The 26,463-nt window shown below is 41.7% G+C and overlaps 1 protein-coding gene across 7 annotated transcripts in view; it reads right to left on the bottom strand.

Moving 5' to 3' along the window:
* LOC113166205 (membrane-associated guanylate kinase, WW and PDZ domain-containing protein 2-like) overlaps window positions 1-26,463 on the bottom strand; it is a 61,938-nt gene that overhangs the window by 31,023 nt on the left and 4,452 nt on the right. For 5 of the 7 annotated variants that reach the window (XM_026366213.1, XM_026366215.1, XM_026366214.1 and 2 more), the window contains exons 2-3: window positions 13,910-14,026; window positions 2,963-3,082 (exon numbers count right to left, since the gene is read on the bottom strand). In XM_026366213.1, coding sequence (XP_026221998.1) covers window positions 2,963-3,082; window positions 13,910-14,026 — 237 coding nt within the window. Of the gene's footprint in view, window positions 1-2,962; window positions 3,083-13,909; window positions 14,027-15,419; window positions 15,474-15,500; window positions 15,799-26,463 lie in introns of those variants that run through there. The other 2 variants (XM_026366216.1, XM_026366217.1) reach the window with 2 other exon arrangements.

The following is a 26,463-nucleotide window of genomic DNA, read 5'->3' as shown; positions in this document are numbered from 1 at the left end:
GCATCTTCCAGATAATTTACTGTTCAATCATCATTGCTATCTGGCCCCAGACCTTCAATACCTCACAGTCTTCTAAAATATATTAGACATTTTAGACATGATACAAACGGCAAACCTGTCACATTCACGATGTAACAGTGACTCTTCCAGGATTGTCGTCTCATTTTGTGCCATACCCTAATTTTTCCTTTGTCCATTTATATATATACTTCCCTCAATTGAATAAATATATATAAATATATGTGTGAGGGTGTGTGTGTGCTGTATCAATGTAAATTAAAATCGTATATTTAGATTGGACACAGCGGGAGACATTAACATGAATACATTCTCCTGACTGATTCATATAGTCTGTGCTCTTACAAACCATTTATATAATGAAAATCTCTGCGAAAGACTTAATTGAATTAGCAAGTGTAAAATAAGTGTAAAATGATTTTTAGTTGAATCTGAAGAAGAAAACAGGTCCTACAGGTTCTTTTAAATTTGTGTTTCTGCTTTTGTTTTATTAGACAGACCCACAGTGATGTCTAGTGTTGTCATCTCACTTTCATTGGTTCTTTTTTGGTGAAATACAACCAGTGACATCATTAGGTTTAATTATTTTAAGCCTAGTCCCAAATATATTTGGTCTTGTCAAAAAAGCACTTTGCACCAGAGCCAGGGACTGATTTAGAAACAGAGCGCAACTAAGCACAGCACTGGAGACTGCACATGAAGGAGATTAATGTGGATATTCCAAGAAGAAAAATAAAGGTAAATAAGTAAGCTTACATATTAAACAAAGTTGACGACCAAAAGTGAAACTATATCTCAGACACATGCGATTTTTTATTGCCCTTGTTTCAGGGTGATCTCTCCTTCTCCTGAGAAACTACAGAAACACTTACAGTAGCGTCCTAAAGTACTAAAATGCTAAAATCAAAGAACAGAGCATGTCCATTTTTTAGATAAATTAATATTTTGGAAGTTGAGAAAACCTTGTCACTATGTTACCTCTGCCTAATGATGCACATAAACCTATTTTAAAACATAATGATAGCTGTGCAGTCAGGCTACAACTACAGTGTCGTGTCAAGACAAACGGGTGCAATTTAATGATGAAATGGTTACCAAACTGTACAGAACGCCCTGATCTGTATAAACACAACCTGAGCTGCGTCATTCCTCCCATGCTGCTCCAAACAGCTCTGCTTGGAGGCACAAGCACAAGAATAAAACCAGGACACAAAAATAGCACAGTATATATGATTTCTTTCCATGTGCCGTTCGCTCTTCAACAGAAATAAAGCTCCAATTTTACTTGGAATTTAAATGAGACTCAAAGTCAGTGGATTTTATTTTGTGATTAAATATTGTAAGTGAGTTGCAGGGATATCTTATTTGGTAATCCCTCAAAGTGGAGAGGGCTGGAGGTTTCACAAAAAGGAAACGGAGAGAAGAGAGGGACAATGGGAGGAGAACAGCTGTGCAAAGAGTGAAGAAGGCAGAAATAAGGGACAAAAGGAGGCTCAGCAGTAAAAGAGGTTCAGCAGTAAAAGAGTCCACAGACATCATTTTACTTTCATCGCAGCAGGAGGCTGACAGATATTAGCAATGTCTCTACTGCTGCCATCAGTTCCTCAATGTGCAAACTCACCTTGCTGCCCACCAAACAGAACTATCACACTGTGACAAAAATATAAATGTGCACACAAGCACATATAAACAAAAATACAAATATGAAACTGCATAAGCAGCAAGCGCCCACCTGAGAAAGCTTAAGGGCATCCTGATGAGCCGCTTCAGAAAACATAAGGCATGTTCAGACCAGGGTTCCTCCATAAGCACCACAGTGGTTTTAAATGTGCAATGTTCCCCTAATCCTGAATGCTCCTGGTTTCATCCAAAGGCATCTTGGCTTTATACACCATTCAATAGCCACCTTCAACTGTGACTCATCTCCTATTATCACAAGTAAACTCATATGTGCATCACCTTACACACACTCGTGCCTTACAATTACCTTAAAGAGTTTCCTGATGGTGCTCCATGTCTGATTTTTCCCTCACTTCACTGCCTCTTAGATCTTTTCCTGTATTTTTGAGTTCTTACCTCCTGTATCCCATCCCCTCTTCTCCACTCTTGCTTATTTTAATGTGCATTACAAAACGACTTGCTGCACCTCTGCTGCAGCCACCCAGAAAGAGACAGCCTCCCCAGTGGGTATAAGTAAGCTATATACATATAAATGTACATGGACCTGTCCCCCTCTCCCACACACACACAGTTTGTGCTAGTGTGTTCATCCGCACATGCTCACAAAAACGCTACTGGGCAAATGAACCAGCAAATCCCCCATCTGTAGATGTATCCCTGACAGTGCAGCAAAGCAGATGCACAGACTTGACATGACTTGGAAATGGGGCATTCGTCCAACTCACACTCACTCACACACGTCAGCCAGCCATTCAACAACCACCAGAGGAGGCTGTGGCTCAGGAGGTAGAACAGATCCATCATGGGATCAGTGTGTCGATTCCCAGCTCCTCCTGTCACATGTCAAAGTGTCCTTGGGCAGGATACTGAACCCCAAGTTGCCCCCGGGGGGTCAGGTCAGCTGCATAGCAGCTGTGCGATCGGTGTGTGAGAATGGGTGAACGAGAAGCAGTGTAAAAGCACTTTGAGTACCAGTTATGTAGAAAAGTGCTATGTAAGTGTAGACCATTTACCATTCTTAATACATTACTCTACACTACACCACATTGTGCAAAAGACGGATTCTGTTTCATTAGCTGTGTGTTCAGTAAGAGCATCAAATTACACAGCTGATCCATCAGGGAAAGAACTACACTGTACCTCAAGAAGCCAGATACAATTTAAAAATAGTAAAATAGCTCTAGTGAAACATGTGTTCCCATTTTTGCTCCCTAAGCACCAGTGATTGTCTCGCAGATGCAGCATGTTTCCTCCCAGAGCTTACCTTCATAGGTTCCACTCTCTAACAGGGCTCCACTTTGCTCCAGTTCCATAAAACGCTCCACACTCACAAAGTTGTAGTCCACCCCCAGCACCTCCCCTTCCTTAGGCTGTCTTGTCGTACCTGCGGTGAGAGAAAGAGCGAGAGAGGGAGAGGTCATCAGAGCCAAATAGGGCACTTGAGAAGAAAAGGCAGGAAGGCAGAGAAAGAGCTTAGAAAAACGACTGGACAGAAAAAAATGGAAGATTTGAGGCTACAAAGTGTATGAGAGGAAGTGGGAGGGGAAAGGAAATGAAACAGAAGAGGATGAGTTATGGAGTCATCACTTGTGGTAGCCAAATCCATTCACACAATTGTGTGTGAGTGACAGTGAGAGAGACAGCTAGAGAGGAGCATGGGGAGCGTGGTCGAACAGCGAACCACTGTCATTCAGTCTCTTCGTGCCAATCTGGTGCTGTTTTAGTAATGGCTGAATCAATACACCACTGTTAACCAGCATAACACAACCTCCTTACACAGCACACAATACTGTGCCCGTTGGATTATTGTCAAAACAGCAGGAATGCAGAGGCACCACATTACCATGCAGCAATTAGAGCCTACACCAACACTCTGGAGATCTCCATCAGAGCTGCAGTGTCGAGGCTTCGCTCTCTGATAGCTGCAATGGGAGTTTTGGGTTTAATGAGGTGCTGTGTTTATGCCTCTGCCAAGTGGACTTTGAGCTCAGGCTTGGTGAAGTCTGCTATTGCTGATTCCTGATCTCCACTGATCGTGCCTTTAAACGATCAGTGGTCCAGTGGTATATCAGAGCTTTTCCCACAGCTCAGGCCCACATGGTAACAGCTGCACTGGATTGATCTGGCTTGAAAGATTCGGTTGAAGTCTACATGTATGAAAAGAAGATCAGCAGATCAGACCAGGCTGTAAAAAGTCAATATAACGGTGCAAGTGATCAGGTATGAGACAGGGTATAAAGCACTGAGCTGTGGGAGAATAACAACACATACTGGATGCATAGACACACAAACAAATAGATGGATGTGCACAAACACTGAGTGAACGGGATATCAGTCACTATGAGTGTGATTTCTTAATCATTAGATCTCAATCGATCATCTGTAACCACTTTGCTCCTGCAGAGCATCTACTAAATATTCTCTACTGAATTTCTTCACTGCTGGGAGCAGAGACGGCAGCTTAGCAACACATAATGGGTACGAACATGATGTCAGAAAAATCTGTCTATAGAGTTGCCTGACATTATGTACAGAGGTGTGTTTGATTGTCCTTTTGTCCAAATGTGTGTTTGTCTTTGTGACAATGAATGGTGGTAAAGTGCCCACTGAGCCAGCAGCAATCCCGTCTACCAAGCTGCTCATTAGGCCTCCTAAATCCACAACACCACAGGTGAACGAGAGTGTTTATATCTCATACAGTGAAGAGCTCGAATGCCCTTCACTCCTAATGTTTCGTAGATAAGTCACTTAGTTTTTGGCCTGTACATGGATGTTTGGAGCTGTTTGGAGCTGGATGAAGTCCTAGTCTGGTTCTAAATATCAGTGAGCTATTATATATGTCTCCATTTTTGATTGTGATATTGATTCATAAACTCCAAAAGGAGCTAGACAACTAGCTGGATGCTGTAGGTGTTGCTAGTATGAACTAAAAGATTGCCTACTTAAGAGCTTAACTGTGTTCCCTTAACAGACAGGAAGATGTGCAGTGCAGCGACCACTGAAGAGGACAGGAGAGAGGAAACATTTCAAACACAACAGTAAATACTGTCTTATGGTGTCATTTTGCAGAAGAGCTGAATAAACTCTATGGTAATTTGGGAGGTTTTAGTTTACGTGCTAATGTGTTCGACTGCATTATATCATAACGTTATATTAAATGTCTTCCCCCACCCCCATGAGCTGACTCATCGATCCTCTGACTCAGTCTATACAAAAACGTAGCTTTATATGCTCCACAGAGAGAATTATAATGAAGGGCTATTTTATCCGATTGTTTTATAGCACCAGGTGTTATCTCAGATGATCTTTTTCACCACCTCTTCATAAACATGCAACTTCCAACTCCAAGATACTGGCCGTTCTCTAGTAGATGTCTTTTAGTACATCTTGTCCAAATCTGATATATATAAAAAAAAATCATCATGAAGGGGACCATCCACTGCATGTGCAGTGCTCCTCTGAATACTGCAGCAGCTCAGGCAGCCAGGCGGGGCTGGTTACAGCTATTGATCGGTAAGATCAGAATGAAATTATTCTGCTGCCCACACCAGAGTAGGCAGAGCCTGCTGGAATACTGATGAACTGCCGATGGCCTTCTCCCACAGCTTCCTTCACCGGACACATCAACCGAACAGAGAGAGAGAGGGAGAGAGTGTCTTGTTGGATCTGAGCTGGGAATATTGATCAACTATCTCGCCTTGAGAAAGGCTGATGTGTCGACTGTTCCTCTTCTCTTCCCTCCTTCTCACACATTTCTACCTTAGAGCAGTTAAGCACAATCCCTGTTTTTCCTCTCTCACTGTCTGCTCTTCCTCCTTCCCTCCTTCCTTCCTTCCCAACACTCACTAAATAACTCTGAAGTAGACGTTTTTATTAAAACAAACACTGTCTGCAGCAAAATCCATAGTCCGTTCCCTCTGCCTCTGTTGTTATTTTTCTCTGTCATCAGCTATTTTTGACCTTACAGCTTCCTTTTTTCTTATCCCTGAGAACTGCCACACAGAGGCCAAGAATAACAAATATACAATATATAATTGATGGCGTTTGGTTCGGGGGATCTTTGCTCACCTAAGATGAGCTTTAATAAATGAGCCGATCAAAGCAGGTGCACAAATTAAAAAAATATATATCAACAAACGAGCGGGCAGCAACATTTTCCCGGAGCGAAGAACATCGCTGCTGTTGACTATTGATTGAATGTCACGTTCTTGCTAATAAAGGATAAAGCTGGCTGCGAGCCAAAATTGGTCAGCGAATGAAGCCAAACCTCTCAGAGGTGATGCTACAAGCAGCAGTATGAGTGCCATAGAGATTTATGGCTTAAATGATTTAAATCTATAACAGCACAGAAAAGCTTCTGAGCTGCCTCTTTAGGGGTTGAAGACTGTCTGTGCCTCAAACCATGAAGGCTGAGCATTACAGAATATTTTCACATTAGTGGGAGTGTGTGAGAATGAGAAAGAGAAAACAGGAGCGAGATTACGTAGAAACATTACAAGAAAAGTCAATTTGGAGGTAGAGCTAAAATAGCTGCTATAGTGAAATAACTCAGCTGGGTGTCAGACGATAAGAGGACAAATACCTTAGCTAAATAATAGAGTGGTGGAAGAGTGGCAAGCAGAGGAAAACAGCAAAAGACTGCAAGTGACTTTGATACTATGCACACGTACTGCGCATACATCCAATTGTATAGTAAGAAGGAAGTCGCCATGAGAGAGAAGCAGAGTGGGGGGCAGTCAGAGCTAAAAATAGACCATCAATGGACTGATTATCATAATAAAGGGTGGGGAAGGTGGTCAAGTGATATGATTTCACGTAGTATGTATGGAAACATGGAGCTGAAGATGGTGATTCCTATTAAAAGTACTTAACGCTAAAGAACTACAGGTTCTGGTCACTGTGTCCTCTAGAGTTTTCAAACTCACTGAAGAATAATGACTTTTACATTATTTGCAGTTGTAATACAAGGAGCAATTATACAGTAATTGGACTGAGCCACAAAACCAAAAAAGTCAGGTGCACGCGGTCCCATGCGACTTTCCAGCTTCCAGCTTTCTCAACACACTCTTGGTTTCAGCGTATCATCCATCAGAAGCATCAGGCTGCTTCGGGAATTAGAGTGAATTTGTTACAGAGACTGAGGTAACACCAAATCTAACAGTAGCTAAAAATATTCTCTGAAAGGTGAACAGGCGTGATGCTCTTTCTTAGTAATCCCCAGGTGGACTGGATAAGGAGGTTTCAAACATATAGGTACAGATCCGTCCTAACCAACTAATTCTGCAGGAGTTAAATGTCTTTCCATCTGAATTAAGACTGAATGTTCCCCTGATCCTCATACATAAATATGCCCAAACCTACAAAAAAGTGAATAAAAAAGATGCACAAAATATAAAAATGTACCATTCAATCTAACTGTGTTACAATAAAACATCACACCTAATTTAATAATACAACTTGTTTTTAAATTCAATCCTGCAGCCGAACCAAACAAAAATATCGATACAGACAACACTGTCCTAAAAACCCGAACTTGTCTACCCAGAATCCTTTTCGGCACAGCAAGCACAGCCCCCCGACAGCAAGAGAGCATAGAGGAATGTGAAGACTGTTTGTTTCTCACACGACACACAGACACAGCTGCTTTTCTATTCATTTACTGTCTCAGTCTCACATCTGCCTCTCTCAATATCTCTCTCTCGACATCTTTTTGATCTTGTATTTTCAAACTGCCCCTCTCAATTATTCTTTCTTCCTCTGGTTCGTCTAGTTTCCAATTTATCTTGTTGCTTTTCCATACATTTGTTCCTCCGTTGGTGCACCCTGTCCTACCATTACTTAATCCGTTTCCTCTTCCTTCTGTTATCCTCATCTCTTCTTTTGTCTCCCCTTCAAGCGCCCCGTCTTGCCCTTTGGTCTCAAGTCTCAGTCAGCTTCTTTGTTCACCCCCCTCTTCCTTTTCCATCTTTGTAGTTGGCAGAAGTGAGACAGCGTGTCTGATCGAGGTATAATCGAGCACACACACACGTACACACACACACTCTCTCTGTCTCTCTCTCTCTTATTTACACTACAAAGCCCAGGCTACAGATGCAGTGATGCAACATGGCAAAACGCTGACAGGAGCGTCTGCTACCACAACACATCACTGCCTGGCAACACAGCTTTGCCATGGCAACACGCTGCAACATCTACATTATCTGTACAAAAATAATATTTATGTCACATATGACACTTGGTTGTTTTAGTAGCTACAGTCTCAGAGCTGCATCTTTCAGTCTTATGCTTCAGTCAATTACTGTCACAACCTGACCACTGAGAGCTCACACCTGTTACCTCAGAGCGATTCAACTGGTGGTTAAATGGACAGGGACTGCAGGCTGGGAGCCTGTAGATGTCATGTCTCCTGTGTAAATCCCTCTCCGGACTGGAGAATGCTCTTCCCCCACAGGCTGAGTGGAGTCGCAGTCAGCAGTGAGATAGTGTGTGGGACGGACGTGAGATCGGGCTGCTCACTTAGTTATAGATATACTGAGCTTGAGAGTTAAAGGAAGACTGTTGTAAGTCACAGCGGCATGATGTGCAGTGGTGAAGGTTCTAGGTTCTGACCTGGCAGACGTTCTGGGCAGCGTTTGTACGTTCTCACCTTGCATGCCTCACTTTGCCCTGCTTTGAAACAATCATGGCGTTGATTTTCAACTGTACCAGAGCATGTTTGCCTAAAGTTTTTGCTTTCTTAAGAATGTCTTTTATGAAAACTGCATTTTGTAGAAAACATAAAATCTCACTATTAATTAACCATTTAATGAACCCCAAATTTCACTAAATGTATAATCACATTTTTTCCTGCATTACTGGTAAATTTATACATGATGTGTTTCGATATTTTAGTCATGCAAAAGTAAAATAAAAGAGTTGGTTTCCAGGTTCAAAGAGCAGCAACGTGTTGTCTGCAGTTTCTCCCATAAACTACCTGTATGTCAGGTTCACTAGTGGCTGCAAAGACAACTGTGTTGCTCAGTTGATCGGTGTCTGGCGGAGCTGGTGCCTGGATGACATTGAGAAATTACCTCTGTACTGAGGTGTTTCATGTGGCGATGGAAATCAGTCCTGATAGGCTGAAAATCACCTTTATTAGTCTGCAGAGCTGACTGACGCAGAACGACAGTGGGGGTCACGATGATGCTCACACACACAGATCTGCTGTGTCTGGTATGCAGCGTGCGAGTCTGTGCGTGTGCATGTGCAGAGGTAAAGATTGTAAACAGTCGAGCTCTCGAATATGTCAGCGCTCAATGACCATAACAGTCACTGAGCACCTGGCTCATCACTGCACACTATTCTGATCTTAGAAGTAGCACAGACAAAGCAACGAGGAGAGTGAGGTGGTGGAAAGGTAAAACTAGAGGCAGAAACATAAAAGGCTTCAGAAGAACCTCATTTTGTGATTAGTTGCTGAGTGAGAGGATCCTAATGTTGAAAAGAAAGAGATAAGATGACACCTGTCCAGAGCTTAATGCAAAGAGCACTTTGCAAACATAACCAATTCATTAATCACATTCAATATTTGCTATATTCATTTCAAAAAATTCCTATCATTGCTGCACAGTTCCTTTCATCTGTGGGACAACATTAATCCAGTATGTCAATCAAACTGCAGGGAGCACAGAACCACATCAAAGCTAGTCAGGCAGCCCTTTAACAAGAGCAAGCCAGCAGGCAAATCACCCCTTTAAGAACAGAGTCCCTGAGGAATGATGTATTTCTCTCCCTCTTCCTCACACACACACACACACACACACATAGAGGCGAGCGTGCACTAACCCAACACGCCCATTATTCATTCAGCGGCTCAGCCTATTAAACCTCGGAGCACAAACAGAACAATCAACATGAGAGTGTAGAAAACGCACGTGAACATTCATCCATAAACATAAAAGAAATTCATCTTACCTATATCACCTCATCAAACTTCACTATTACCATCACGACAAACATCCTCAAATAACTCATCACTCTTGTTTCTCCTTTGCCTCATCATCACCAGTCATCATACAAAATTAGGATCAAGGCCCACTCACATCCATATCAGTGACTATAAAAATGATCCAGTCTATAAACAGAATGTAACCGATCACTAAAATTAATGTGTTCCAACTAAAGAAACGTCAATTTCAAATTCAAAAGCAGATGGAGGTGGGAGATTTTGGTCGCTCACTGCAGTGACAGCTTCCTTCACTGAGGAAATCATCACAGATGAATAGACTGGATGTTTATTTAGGTGCAGATTTTGTCCCTGTGTATTTATAGTAAATGTCCATCTGATTGCACTTCATCGAGCATAATGAATTAAAATCTAACATTGTTACAGCAACACATTGGCAACTGTGTTGTCTGAGCCCAGAGATCATCAAGGCGTGAATTTACAAAAGCAGAGAAAACTACAACACTTGGCAGACACACTTCGACCAGACAAACCTGTGATCCTTTGTTTTAAAATAACTGACAGCTTTTGTGGCTTTTGTGGGGTTTTTTCAGCCTTCAAAGAAATTCACAGTCCAAAAAGAAAAAATGGCTTATAACAAGACAAGTTTTACTTTCCTTTTCCTTTTTCAAAGGACTTTATGGACGACATGAATTCACTATGCAAATGTTTAAAATAATCCAGTTCATTTTTACTAAACTTCTGTCACTGACATCTGCACAATCCTACAAACTAATCTGCACATGTGCACAAATGCAGAACTGACTCATGTTTCAAACCTTGACAGATAAAATTCCAGTGAAGTGAGGACTTTGGTAAGTTACAAATACCATGCTGAGACCAGAGGAAGCTAAATAAAGAAATAAAACCCGCCTGTGGTATCACGAAGCCAAACAGACAGCAAATTATAGAAATGTAAAATAACAGACATGCTTTCCTCATTACAAGACATGTATATCTACATACAGTCTGTAATACTACCTGTTGATTAAGTCTTTGTTGTGTTTTTGTTGAAAATCAAACAGTTTTTAATCATTTGGGGCTTAAAGTGTGTGGAGCTGAAGAGCAACAGCAACCGTAAGCGCTATCACTTTCCCCATCCTTGGCATCTCGGCCATGTTTCTCAGCACCATCTTTATCTTCTCGTCCTCTTCAGAGGAGGATTCCCTATTGATGGCAGCAAAGCTACAGGGCAGCATGCAGCCAGATCAGTGGATGTGAAGTGACAGAAGCTGCATGTATTTATAGGCTATCTGAGTAGAGAAACGTGCTGCTCACTGCTAATGCTATTTATAGATCCTTTTACTGATGCCTTTGAGTAGAATTGAGGAGATGGTTCTCGGTGGAATGACTTAAGAAGCTCTCTCATATCTTCTTCTACCACTACTCAGTGTACATCAACCCTTCCACTCCCCGTGTCTGTGCTCAGACCTTCTCGCATTGGCTCTCCCCTTCTCAATTACCATTTTCTGTTTGCTCTCTTCTTCCCTCTCCACCTCTCCCTTGCGGATCTCCTCCTCTTTAACATTCTCCTCCTGTCTTCTCCCCCTTTGCACATGTCTCCTTCCAACACCTCCCCCCTCTCTGTTTACAGTACGCCACTTTCCCTATTTTATTAGCCAGATCTCACCACTCCTTTAAGGCCAATTTCAGGGTTTTAGACTTTTTAAATTTCTCAGCAGAAAGTTACACTTCTTCTTTCACATTCCTCAAGTGGACAAGTGATCCGTAAAAGTTAAACTAAACATTTCTAATCTCAATGGCTTGAGAACCAACCAGTTTTAACCTAGAAATGCTGATGTCAGTCTCCTCACATCTCTCTCATATTCTCCTTCTGTTTTATATTTTTGCACTATAATGAATCACTCCTACACAAAGTAGAACCCATCTTTTATTTTTATAACAGTCTGCAATGAGCGTTAGTCCCTATCCGACTGAAAATGTGGATACATGCCTGCTCTTAAAATGGCAGTATACTGCTAGTGCTCGACATGTATGTTTATTGAGGTGTGAATGCATGTGAAAAAAATGACAAATAAATAAACATTCACCTACAAATACAACAGCAAACACAAAGTCTGGAGGCAGCCACAAGTGAAGTCATTAATGTCAGACAGTTATCAAGAGTTATCACATTCAATTTATTATCTTTTAAGGGTAGAATGGCCAATCCTTGAGCTGAATGATGTAAAAGGATGCAGGAGTTAATGTCAGCATGTAAGCCTTCTAGCTGTGTGAAGAACACACACACACACACACACACACCTCCTCCCACGCCCTTCAGTCTGACAGCATGTTGTGATGCAGAGTGGCGTCTGCTTGTCAAGCTGACAGACTTGCAATGACAGCATGGTCAGAGCGCTGCAGACATGGAAGAAAAAAACACTGAACTTATAATGCTCCAAACCACAACAACGAACAGCCTGCCGGGCACAAGCAGCACAGCGCTCAGGACCATCGTCCCCGTTTTTCAAGCGCCTGATGCTGTGACACACTGATAGCTGAGCAGCGCCTGTTTCTGTGTGTCTCAAACTGCCAGGAAGTTATCTAGAGAAGGTTCATCAAACAACCTCAGAGGCACTACGGACGAATGGTCATTTTTAAACAAGATTTTTCTTTATTTGATTGAGTTTGTATGGAGGTAGACAGTGAACACAAGAGAAGAGAGCTGGGGACCTTTCCTGTATGACATCCAGGAAAGGTCCCAGCTGCACTTAAACCGGGAATGCGGCAATTATGTGCTTCTGTGCACTGTATCAACTGTTAAAATAATCAAGAGCATGTTATTACTACTCAGAATTTACACAGAATAACTTGCTTTTCATTCCCATTAAGGGATGAAATGTGGCTATAATTGAAAAGTACAATTATGGTTCATGCTACCAAAAGGGGCAGGTGCAGTCCTTCAGCCTCAACAAGGCTGAAGTGTGCAGAGACCTGCAGTGCTGAACTTCAGCCAGTTACCATCACCTCAGCCGTCACCCTGTCAGTCTGCCTTTGCTACACTATTACACAGCCAACAGGCTGAGAAAGGTAGAAAACAGAGAGGCAGAGGAAAGGAGAAAGCAAGTGCGACGTCTGGAGTACAAATTGAAAACAAGAAAAAAAAAATGTGATCGAGTGAGGTTGTGTCCAAAAGAAATCAAAGAGGCAGAAAAGGAGGGAGAAGCAAGGGGAGCATGAGAGCACGAGAAGAGTGAATGCAAAGAAATGAAGATGACAGGAGAGCGGGGAGGGAGGAGAGGAAAAAGAGGGAGAGAGGCGCTCAGGAACTGTGCAGCTGTGGGAGCTTATTAAACAATCACGTCTGTGTCAGCAGCTCAACACTTCCGGCTGAGGACATCTAGTAGAGTATAAGAGCTAAACAACCATCGCTGACGTCAAATCTTAGCTTTGCTTTCTCATGGTTTTGTAGCAGACTGACTCAACCACCTTCATTTGCAAAACACCCCGACAGCATGTGTAGGTTATTAACAGAGGATACTAAAACATGTCAGATGAGTACAAAGCTCTTCAACAAACCTCAAATCAAAGTTCATGAAACCGTATGCAGCATGACAGGAAAAACCTGTGTAGCTGCAGAGTCGAGCGTCAGAGTGGCTTCAGTCTCTGGAGAAGCTGATTCATGAGCTGCTCAGTGTATTGACAGCGGGCGGAGCTGCTGGGGATAGCATCCTCTCAATGTCAATCATAGCAATGACATCGTCCCCCAGCAGGCAACAGGCACACGCATTGATAACACAATGTAGGCGGAGTCATGCACGTCCACATGCATCTCATAGTCATGAGGTGTCTGTGCTGTGAGGCTGTGTGCGATTTATCCTGTAGGATGACGTGTAGTTACCTTCATATATACGTGTGAGTGTTGTGCATAGTGAGTGTGTGCTAAAGGGGGTACGGCGTCACGGCAACAGAAGCCTCGAGACAAGAGGCTGGTTGCCGTGGAAACCTCAGGCTGAGAGCTCAGCAGCCGGACGATTGAGGGAAAAGAAGGAGCGATAGACGGAGAGAGAAGGAGAGAGACGGAGAGAGAGAGCGTGTGTGGTGAAAAAATATGAGGGCAGTTTCCACAAGGAGGGTAAAGTGAAACTGAGAAAGGGAAGGAAGAGAAGAAAATTATATATAAGAAAGACAAAAAAGACACAAGGAGGCTGAGGGATGAAGAAGAACAAAGACGAGTGAAGGAATGATGGAGGCCAGAAGGAAGAAGAGAGGAAGAAGACTTACAGGGAACGGTGCGGAGGTAGAGGTTGTCTCTAATAATCTGCTGGTGGTCGTGGTCCACTGAGCCCTTGGAGAAGCGCAGGTTGAGGTAGTGCCGCAAATCCTTGTCAACCACCCCCCCTATACACAAACACAGGAAGAGAGAGGTTAAAGCTTGCTTTCATTATGCCTGAGTCTTCTCCACATATATCATGAGTCTTCTGTTTCAAGATGCTAAATACTGGTCCCATGGTCATGATGCAAGTGACACTATACTGGAAACAATAGATGTCCACTAGAATAACAAGCAGTGGCCTGTTCAGCCATTTCATACAGCTGAGAAGCCAAACTTTGCTCAAACCTGAAGAACTTCTCCAAAGATACATAATATGTCAGGGTGACTACTGGACAAGTGTGTATAAAATTATGCACAGGACATGTAGAATATTTCATTTATGGACAGCTATAAAAGAGTGCAGACAGTATTTTTTACAACCTTACACCTCGTTAAGCAGCGGTAAAAGGGGAAAACTATTTGTTAAGGGTGTCAAAAAATACATGTTTTTAGATTGAGGTTGATTAGGATTTTAGAAAATTGCTTAATCAGGTTGAAAGCATGCATTGGTTTTCACACCAAAGCAAAAACACCACGGAAAAGGCTACCACAAACACACAGATCATGGTAATTGTGTAAACTAGTGATTCCCTTGGGGCTAAATGTGCGGTGTCAGCAGGTTGGGTGACAAAGGCCTACAGAGTACAGAAGCCCACACCACCTCTCTGTCCCTGCTGATTATTTGCTGTACAAGCTGTCTTCTATCTCACACATAAGTGAAGGCAGAAGGCTAAGAGCAGACCAACATATCTGTGCTGCACACAGACACTGTATAATAATGTCCATGAATTGTTTCTCCTCCCTTCATCCCCAAACCAAACAAGCCCCGGAGGATGAGGAGAACTTATTCTCCACACAACATTCGTTATGCAAGACTATCACATCCGACAGCGGGAGGGTTGAGGTTACATGAAATGCATTTACAAATGACAAACATGTCTTCTCACTCATGCATACTCTAGCGACCTCCTGCCAAATTGACTTGACAGCATTCGGCCTACCAGTGGAGATTAATGCAGTATCTACCTGTCAAAGAGATCATTCAGTCTAACGCTGGGGAGAAAAATTCTTTACACGGACTCCCACTGCACGTACCATCCAGATACATGCATGCGTGTTGCTGACACCGGTGACTCCAATTCTGCAATAATTAATCCTTTGAAACAACATCTTATGTAAACTGACACCATTTTAGTGTGGCTGTAAAGCACTGAATTGATTCACAAACAGCTAGGCTGGAGGAAGGAGAGGAGACAGCCAGAAAACAAAGGAGGACAGAATGAAATCTTGATTAACATTACTGTCACATTTTTCAGATAGGTAAACATCACATCACACAGCTGTGTATTCAAACATAAGGAATATCTTATATCTTTAACATGCTCAGACACCAGCACAGACATAATTATGCATACACACCAACACACAGAGATATATGTTCAGAGAGCGATGGAGACACTGTCACAGACGGTCTAGAAAAAGGCACTGCATTCCAGGCACCTCATCAGCAGCAGCTCCAGATGTTCATAAAAGCAGTCCCTTCTCCACAGGTATACATCCCCAGACAGCCTGTCCTCCCAGGCGTCCTCTAGCCTTGCAACCAACCACCGCACATCTTTTGCCACCTTGGTGAAACCTCAATGTCTTCCTCCTGCCTCTGCTTCTCAACCGCTGCTCCAGTGCATTCACCACCTCATTCAGCGCATACACAGCGCCCGGACGCAGGCGTTTTTCATCCCAGAAAAAAAGACGAGGATGAGGGGGAAGGGAGATGGTGAGAGACGCGGAGAGATGGAGAAAGACGATGACCGTCGGGAGAAAAGAGAGGAGAAAGAGATGTGCCAGTGGGAAGCTGGGCTTCAAACAAGCAAGCAGCCGATTGGCTAGACAGCTTCCACAGTCCTGCAGCAGCCCCTATCTGCTGCTACTGTTACTGCACTGGAGTGTCTGTGCAGTTGTGTGGTTAGTGCTTGTGTGTGCAAGAGACAGAGAGACAGAGAGTGCAAAGGAGATAAATGTTTGTGTGTGAAAGCATATGTAGATGTGTGTCCGTCTCTGTATGTGTCTGTGTGGGAGTACACCCAGATGCTCCCTGACATTCCTCAAATACTCTGCATCTTACCCACCAGATGCTCTCCCTGTTTGACCTTGTGTAAACGTCACAGACTTGAGAGAGAAATACTACGAAACGCAGCAGCCGCAGCATATGTCACACTGAGGTTACACACACACACACACACACACACACACACACACGGATGGTTGATGAGCTCACATCTGCAGACGCCAGTGAAAATGCCTCGAGCACTGTCTTGGTCAGGGTTTGGTCTAAATACAAGGAATAAACAAACACCAACACAGAAGCACACACTCATGATATCAGTACTCAGCTCAGGGCACAGCTGAGTGTGGAGGAGGGGGATATTTAAAGAAGCTTTATTGGCGTACTTGATGCTGTAAACATCATAGTCAACTTGCTTTTGTGGCTGGCTGCTCTAAAAACCTGGAAAAACCCTGCAGTTTGATAAAATAAAATAAAAAAACGCTGCGTGTCAAGAGGAGAAAGATGGCAGCCACAGTCAATCAAGGCAGACAGCAATCAGTGCAGCTTGTGTCCAGTGAAGCATTACATTAGTACATACAGGCCATGCACTGTCCTTCTCATCAACTGAGCAAAAAACAGCAATCGTGTGGCCACACTTTAACAAGGTGGCCCATTTAAACCATCAGCTCCACATTCCTTTATGCTGCAGCAGCTGCTCACGAACTACTCTTACTGATGGAGACAAAGCAGCCTCCACCTTGTTAATCAACACAGTGCGATGGTGCAGTGGGTCTCTATGGGCTTGTCTATCGGATTTATATGTTCAATATCTTGTAGTATTTGTCTGCTCGGCTCCTTGGATACAAATATGGAGAGTCTGTACAAATACAAAGGATTTGTGTAGTAAATGACAAGCGTGAGCTTCAAGCTACATCTAGTTATTACATTTAACCAGATACAGCTTCCATTTGCAAAATAAGTCGACGAGAACTCAGTTTTACAAAGAGAGATGTATGGATGAACGTTGGCACACACACACACACACACACACACACACACACACACACACACACACACACACACACACACACACACACACACTACAGGATCGAATGTCTGTGTTGCTTAGCAACACAAAAGAAGCAGATTTGTTTACACAGCTGTTGATTTACCTACAGAGCTGTTCTAGTGAGAAACGCTGCTCCAGTGTGAATAATTTCATCCTAAACATCCACTATTACTGTGAAATCAATCCAATGGTTTGGGTGTTTCTGCCCTGAGATCATACACAGTTTACTTGAGACAGGAAATGTGGGGAGAGAAAGAGAATATGTGACATGTAACAAAGGTCCAGAGTCAAACCAAGCAAAATAAGGGACACTGGAGTTTACAGGATGTGTCTTTGCTGCTATCTTTTGTGGTAAATGGACATTTTGTCCTAAAATGTTATACACTAGTGGCAAGATGCACTTCCACCAAATCAAGTATGCCATTTATAAATAAATAATAATAATAATAATAATAATAAATAAAAAAAACACCTGCAGTTGTTTGTTTTTTTAGACATTTTAGCCTTTATTTGACAGTTTAACAGTGGAGACGGGAAATATAAGATGAGATAAGGGGCATTAAATGCAACAAAGATCCCCGGCCGGTCTTGAACTGGGGACATTATGTGACATTAACCATTAAGCTTTTAGGTGATTTTAGTTATGACTGTTAACAGCAAGTAGATATTTTTTAATGTGTGACTCTCAGCCAGAACCAACAGTGCTTCAGAGCAATTTGGAGTTTATTACTATTTTAGACATTTTAATTAGCTTCAATTTTGTTTCACTTGAACAGAGTAGGTTTGTGTATTCTTTCACATTTTTGTGTAACAGGTTTTATATTATGTGGTAGTGTGCAGATATTTTATTTTGTAAATAATAAAAATCATAGTTTAGTGACTAGTTATTCTCTAATCAAAATGAATTTACACTGCAAATACATAGATACATACATACAGCAATAGATGTATGTTTATTACTCCACCAAATCTTAAAGTGGAGACTAAAAACTGTTTCCTATCACTTCCATCACTTTGCATGTCCTCTTTTCATCTTTGTGGAGACATGTAAATGTGTGATACTTCAGCTACACAGGAAGATTAAAGCTGAAATATAGCAGGCCAGTTAATGACACAACTTCTTTCCAGGGATAGCTAACTGAATTGTTAATCCTGCCCTCAATGCCCTCAGCAGGTCAACATCACACTCCAACACCTGTCACTCATCTTGATGAGCTGTCTTCTTCGAAACAGCCTCTAGCCTAAGGCTGAGCTAACCAGCGTGCAAACTCCACGTCCAGAAGAGGCTCAGAAATAAGATATTCTTTAAACAAAACAGCATCACCTGTCATTTTTTAATTCTGCCTTTTCCTTTTCTTCATGGTGAAGACCTCTTTATTCAATTACACAAAAAAAATTTAAATAAACAGACGTTCACACATCAAGTTTACCTTAATGCACTTTGTTTGTAATCAACCAATTTTTTTATTCAACGGTAAGGATGCAGAGAGAAGGAAGGGAGGTACATGAAGCAAAGGTTCTCAGACTCAAACCACGGACGCTGCAGTAAACATTCAGCTACCAAGGAGCTCCATTAGTCTTTCACTTTTATCTGTCAGGTTAGACCATGTTAGATATCTACATATTTGGATGTTTTTCTAGTCTTTAGTTGGCAAATTGCTGCTTTTTTATATTTTATATTCCATTTTATATTATAGATTCTCCATATTATACAGTACATACACTATGTACTATTTTATATTTACGAGGTTTTTGTCCAACCAAACGTCCGAAACACAACACAGAAATAAACAATATTGCTTAAAAGAATATATTAGTAGTTACAATGGTTAGTCAGCTAATTTAGCAGCCGTTTCAGGTTTGGATGTTTTTGGCTTCAGTGTTATGGTAACAACTAGCTCGACAATAAACTACAGATAAAAATGACCAGATATAAAAAGACACAATTAAAAAGTCAATATGTGCTCAATTCACACTTTACACACGTTTTATGCAATTTAGATTCCTGAGTACTTCTCTGTCTTAACAAGGTGGGTCTGAAAGCATCGTAGTGTTTGTTTGTGCACCAACAAAAGGCCTAAAGGAGGAGCAGATAGATGCAGAAACCAACAGGAGCCATTTTGTTTGATTTGGGACGGCATAATTAGGTCTGACATGCCCCCTCTCCCAGGAGGCTGAGAGTGAAGGGAAGCACAGCCGAGCCACATTGATTCTCTGAGCTTCTCTCCTCACAAACTTTAAGTGGTCAACTATTTAGTGTAAACAACGCAGCAGTCATGCTTTAAGGACACAAGCCAGTATGCAAAACTAGGCTCCATTCTTAGTATGTGGAAACTTGAGTTAGATTAAAGTTCAGTGCTGCTGATCAGTCTAACATGTTAGAGGGAACCACAAACATGATGCCAACTTCACATATGGCTCCATTTCATATAGGCAAAAAGAAATAACCTGACGTTAAAAGTTTGCACCCTGAAACCTAGATTTTGAGATACTGTAAAGCAATAAGACATAAACTTAACTAAAAGAATCAATGCTAAAGAGCCTCAGCTCAGGTACCATCACTTGGAGTCTGAACATGTCTGAACTTCTTTTTAAGCAGACACACAAGACAACGTGTTCAAGCATTTAAATAAAACCTACTAATTACATGAACAGCAAGCAATCAGATTGACGTGTGTCCCAGCACATAAAAGTTGGATGAGCATTCAATTGTATAAATGTCCAATACAAACATCAAATGTAACTTTACTGCACATTGTCCTTCTCTCTTGACACACACGAACTTCCCCACCCTCCCAACTATAGCAGATACACCTGACACACACCACACCACAAACAAACAACTAATCGAATCCCAGAAACACACACGCGCACACACACACACACACACACACACACACACACACACTGAGCAAATCGAGAGGATGTCTGGCCAGTTAAAGACTGAGATCTGAGCTGATGGTCGGGGGCGTCTGGGGAGAGCTGAGGTGAAGTGGTGCTGCACCCGAGTGGTTGTCATGGAGAACAAAATTCAGAGAGAGACTTGATGATCGATAGTTTTCCTGCACACCCACGAGGTCACACGGGCTACAGAGCAGACAAACAACACTGCAGAGCAGGAGTTACGTGCACTCACACACACACACACACACACACACACACACACACACACACACACACACACACACACACACACACACAGTTTCTCCTTTCTCATCCAAATTTCTGCTCAAGCTACAGAGTATTGTAAAAACTAAAAAGCGACTACTGCATATCATTTGATGCCATTATCACTCAAGCTCGATCCACATTATCTGTTCTTATTCCTGGTGTGGAATATGGTGTGTATATATATATATATATAATTTATTTATTAATTTATTTTCAAAGCAGGAAAACACAGGTGTCAAACACAGGTGTGACTAATAACATCACTAACCAATGCACTGCAATAAGTGCTGGAATTGAGCCATCATCTGTGTTATTAGCTGCACCTGTGATGTGATTTCCCTGCTAAGACAAACTAAAATAAATAAATAAAATGTCTGCTTCACCTGGGAGCCAGATTAATGCAGAAAGTGAAACAGGTGATGAAAAAACAAAAAGCAGATGATGGTCGTCGATAAAGCAGCTCATGCAAATCCCCTAGAAGTGCTTTCAGATGTTTTCGGTGTCTTGCCGCCTAATTGCAACACTAATGTGACATTCACTCTCTAATTTAATATAAAACGCCAACACATAAATTAAACATACCTTGTTGCCACTGTTGGGATGGACACATTACATATGTATATATTCTCCTGAACAGTTTTAGTTGGTTCTAATCTTGATGAGCGCCTGACTTTCAAAATAAAGGATTAACAAAATAAAAGCTGTAAAACATAAAGCTTTGTACTATTATACTATACAATATTATGCAAATGTAGTTTACACTAAAACTAAAAGAAGGATGATGATGATCTTTAGTAAAATAATAAAATTAATAGTGTATTTACAATGGTCAATAGGAGAAAAATCCATTAAGTGTTTAGTGTGTTTGTTGTTATGTTAACATCAGGGTTAAATATCTAAAGCTCCTGAAGGTGTTGTACAGTTCTTCATATTCAGCATCAAGCACAAAAAATGTTATTTTATCTAGTCTTATATGGATTTCGTCTTCTTCTCTTAATAACTTGTTTTTCTCTTTGCCATTCTGGTTTTCCAACTACATTTTTCAGTCCTCACTTTATTCCTCTCTGCTCCTCCTTTGTCTCATCTGATATTTTAGTTTGTCAGTTTCTCTCTCTGTATCTCTTCATCCACCTCTCCAGCGGTCCAGCTAATACTACCCTGATCTGACCTAATCTACTTTTTCTTGTTTTACAGTCGCAGTTCAGCACAGGCAGTTTGAGCTGGCCTCAGAAGGCCTGCATGTGTGCGTGAACACCCAAAGGCAGAGTGTCTGTGTGTGTCCTTGTGTTTGTGAATTACACTGTTTATGTACTGATAGTTTGAACATGTGAATATACTGTGAAGGCCATTTAGCTGTGGATGAAGTATCTGTTTCCAGTAGTCCTAATGACATTATTACAGCAGGCGGCAGGGCCCATTATTAATAGTAAATGACAGAGCCCTCTCCTAAAGGTCTTAATATTGATCCTCCCTATCCTCAGACTGGTCTTAATGATGATGTTCCTCCATGTCTTTCTCTACAGATCTGTAATCAAGGCCAGATGCACATTTACAACTTCTGAGTCACTATAAAGAGAAACAAGCCCACACTACAAATGAGACTTCAAGATTAAAGGAGGGAGGTCATAGGAATAGCCAGCCCTAATATTCCTCACACTGTCCCCCTCCTCCTAAGGCGAGTAAATGAGTTCCTCGTCTCGTTGATGCCGATGAGAGAAATACCAGTGGACACGAGGATTGGAGGTGTATGTGTGTGTGTTTGTGTATATGGTGGCTCCTGTTTTTAATGTGGCTGTGGAGAAGTCTGTCACTCCTGATTGCACTCTCCAGTTTAAATGGCGCTCTAAGACTCTGTTAATCAGGAGCAACAAGGAGCATCTTAATGAGCATTAAAGCAACAGACAACATAAGAGCTGCAAAGAAGGAAACAAGAAACAGGGCAAAGGTGTGTGTGTGTGTGTGTGTGTGTATGTGTGTGTGGGCTCATACCTTGTCCTAAAGCAGTGGGAAGTTGAGTAACAATTATGTGCAGAAAAGAGTGAGGGCTCCAAGGAGCCAAGAGGCAACAGAGAGTAATAAGATAGTCATTGGTTTGGGGGCGCAGCGGTCAATAACCTGAGGGGTTGAAACCAGCAGGGGTTGGTTCCCGGTCAATACAAAAAAATGAATAATCATGGCTGTGGAGACGAGAAGGCGGCCCCCTGAGCATCACAATGATTCTTCTCACCAATGCCTCATTTGGCTGCTATGGTCTGATAATCTAATAAAGCTTGTCTGTAGTGATTAAGTGGTTCTTCATGATGCTACATCCAAAGCAAAATTAATTTAATTCAGCTGTAGTGACCTGACTGCTCCTTTTTATTCTCTATTACAGCGATAGGATGAACTATAGGAACAGGGATATTATACACACCCAGCACATAGATTTAGTGAAAAGAGGCCATAACTCACATCCTAACGAGTCAGGTGGAAAACTACTTATAGGGTCTTCACAAAGTGAGGAGTCACCAGCACAGTAATCATGATTTCATTATAATGTCATCATATGCATCGCTCTAAATATCTATTATTATTATCATAAATCCAGGGGGGTTTCTTTAGTTGCTTCACACAATGACTTGTTTATGTGCACTGTCATTTTCTTATACATTTAGATGGTCTACACCTGCTATGCTTTGGGGGGCAAGACCCAAAAACATACTATACATAAAAAAATAGTCAAGATGAAAGGATCAGGTCGTCCAGTTCTTCTCATTTAGTTATTTGGCCATACAAACATTTGCACAAAAAAATCAACAGCAAAGTGTCTGCCCCAGAGAAATTACATTTTCATAGGAACTTATATCTAACAAAGCAAGTGCTCTGTTAATTTACCAGAAAAACCAGAACAGTGTGCACCTAACAGGGTTCAGTCATTATATGCTGTTTAAAAAAAACGTTATTTCAGCCGAATGTTATTGCTTTGGGAGTAGGGGACACCCACAGGTTGGTCATCCCTGACATAATCTTGTACATCTCAAACTGCTCTAGTACAACTACGCAACATTATTCAAGACTGGCCCCACTCAGAGGGGAGGCTCAGCAGCAGTCTCCTTGTCACACCCGTAACAGGTTTTATAGTGTGTTACAAAGCAGTTCAGTCGGATAAACAACAGCAACTGTCGGATGGGAAAAATAGTGAAGAAAGGTTTAAACCTTTAACATTTTGACATAAAAACTGGGAAAATATTCAGCATCACTTCTGAAGTTCAAACTCAACTGAACCATAACTGTCCAGTATTGTGTCAGTGCAGAAAGAAAAGCTGCCTCAGGCTTCCTGAAGAGCATTCGAGTATAAACTGATCAGACAGCCACCGTCCTCTACTGGTAGGAAGCATCAACTACAGTGAGGAAACGATCCTGAATGCAAATTAAGCACTTTAATACATCAGCTGAGATTTCTTCCAGTAAGACAGGAAGCCGCCTGCTGCTGCAGTGAACATGATTAGCTCAGCAGTCATGTTTTAAAAACCCAGTAATTAAATTCCAGTCTTACACGAGCTGATGCATTACAACTAACACACTTATTATATAAGGTACAATGATGAGGGAAAATCAGGTGAAATCCATCATCTCGTGATAGCCCTAAAAAATATGAAAGGTTGGTATGAATTAAAGGATTCTGAGACAGATGAGGTGTGATGTATGAAAGCGGTTTTAACTCCGTACCATGACAATGCCGCTCCTGTTTATATGCAGTGTATATAATACTTTGCATATGAGTTGGCTCCAGTCCAGGATATGCAGCTCAGCAACGATGGCAAGCCTCTTTAGAAAGTCAGGAGGGCGCAGAACATTGTTGGTAGCCATCCACCAGTTTCAGCGCTGCAGCTGGAGCCGCTCCTGACGCCAGCTTTTCTAATCCTCCTCATTCAGAGCTGAAGCCCACAGCGAAGCTATCAGATTAGCGCTGCTGGCTAATCTACATTACTGTATGTCAATGAATGAAAACCATCCCCTGCCTTCTGCGCTGCCATGCCTGACTGAATATGATATGATTCTGTGAAAGTGGGAGGGGGGGCAACGTGTTACGGGCACAGATCTGTTTTTGTCACACTGTTAGATACACACAGTACGTATCATGTTGAAAGCAGACCTCATGTCTTATATTGTGATTTTTGTTTGTCTCTCTCTCTCTCGCTGTGTGTGTGTGTGTGTGTGCATCAGCAGATGGAACACATACTGACATACAAGGCCACACACACACACACACACAGAGACTAAATAAGTTTCACATTCACACGTTCATGTAGCAGTCGTGATGAGCCAGATGTCCTGGTTGCTTCCATCTCTGGAGGTGAGAGATGCTTGTGTGAACTTTCCCAACCTGCACTCAGAGTGGTGCATGTACAATACATGAGTGCATCCATTTTATGCCACTCTATACTTCACTAAAATCCAAAAGGAAATGCTGCATTTTTTACTCCATTATACTTATTTTATATTATGCTTGCTATATTTGTAACACTGCACTGTTCCACATATGATGCGTTTATGAAATCAGATGCATGTTATAGATTGAAGAACTACAGACAATATAGTATAATTATTTTATCAATTAATTAATAATTAAATCTGGTTCCACTCTGGCCAAGTAAGTCAGACAAATGCTGCTTATGCACTGATGTAAAATCTTCTACTTCTACTTTTTTCATTTTTCTCAAACGGATTTTCATTCCTATTGTTATTTCTTCTTCTTTGTATGAATCCACCAGTAATTCCATGCATGCATACCCTTGAATTTATTTTCTATTCCTTTCTCAGCATAATAAACACATGCACACAAATAATCGCTCTCTCAACACTCACAACAACACTCAAACATTATGAATAATCAAGAATTAGTTTAGTCTAAGCCAGATTTACTGCTTTAAGTGGCAACATCCTACTTGTGCGAAATACAGCCTCTTTTCCAAAATCTGACCTCACACACTGCATCATAATGTCACATTGCCATGGTGATCTATCACACAAAGGTCTGTGCAGTTATTCTAGAAAACCTTTTAGAAACATGACACATTTCTTCTGACTTATGAAAATGACAAATCCGACCTGATCACAAAGTGGGCAGTGAGACAAATCGCACAATAACATCACTAAACGACTCTGTTAGATACACATTGTTGAAATTGGTAGAAACTCTGATCCTTTTATGACTGAAGGATGTCAAAGCAAAAATGTTTTGACAAAATCTCCTTTCGGTCAGGTCTTACACATACTCACCGCATCCATCTACATTTCACGACACATGCAGCGGGACCATCCCAGATTGTTCCATGCAGTGTGTCTGTGGTGAGGAGAATTACATTGACCTAATTCACTTAACTGGACCAGTTAGATATATGGCCATTGGCTGCTGAGCTTGAGTTTGATCCTCTGAGCTGAGCTCCAGCAGCTTCTAGCCTCAATAAAACCATCCTCCGTGTCTGACAGAACTTAACTCTACATGAGTTATTAATACCAACAGAGCAGACAGGATGTTATGCACTGATTCTTCAAGCTTCTCATCAACAAAGCGACAAGACAGCAGAAGAAGGTCGCTGTCTCTCCCTCTGCTCCATCTGTCCATCCATACTTTACCCACACTGGGAGGAATGGCAGGACTTGGACAGACGAGTCAGAAAAGTTGACGACTTCCATCAGTTCTTAAAGCTGATAGACAGGATGTACACAGATATATCACACTGACCATGGTCCTCTAAGAAACAGAAAATCATCCACAGTTAACAACTACAGTAGAAGTACAGCTAAGGAACTTCCTTTCCAAAGGAAGGAAATATTTTGTGGGGCTGGTTATGCTGCAAATTGCACAAAGATTAAAGAAATATATACCAGCTCTCACAGTTATGCTTTTCATCACATGACGGTGGACGTTCGCTTTTGATTTCAGAACCACTACAGACACACTCCTAGTACAGAGCCACCATGTTCCTACAGGGTCTAGTGTCAGTATTAGCTTACTCTAGGTATCTCCAGTTTCAACTAGCAACACAGTTTGGCCTGTTTTTGTTTACTTCTGATGTTAAAAGAATATTATTAAGAATTTCAAGTAGGAAATCTGCCGCAAATGTCAAAGTAAACAGTATACGTAGTGTGAAAAGGTTCATTTCACAATATCACTGCCTGCATGTGGGATGGAT

Source organism: Anabas testudineus, chromosome 6, assembly GCF_900324465.2.
Source record: "Anabas testudineus chromosome 6, fAnaTes1.2, whole genome shotgun sequence".
NCBI lineage: Eukaryota > Metazoa > Chordata > Actinopteri > Anabantiformes > Anabantidae > Anabas > Anabas testudineus.
Note: the sequence above shows the minus strand (reverse complement) of the source record. Positions and strands in the feature narration are given on the sequence as shown.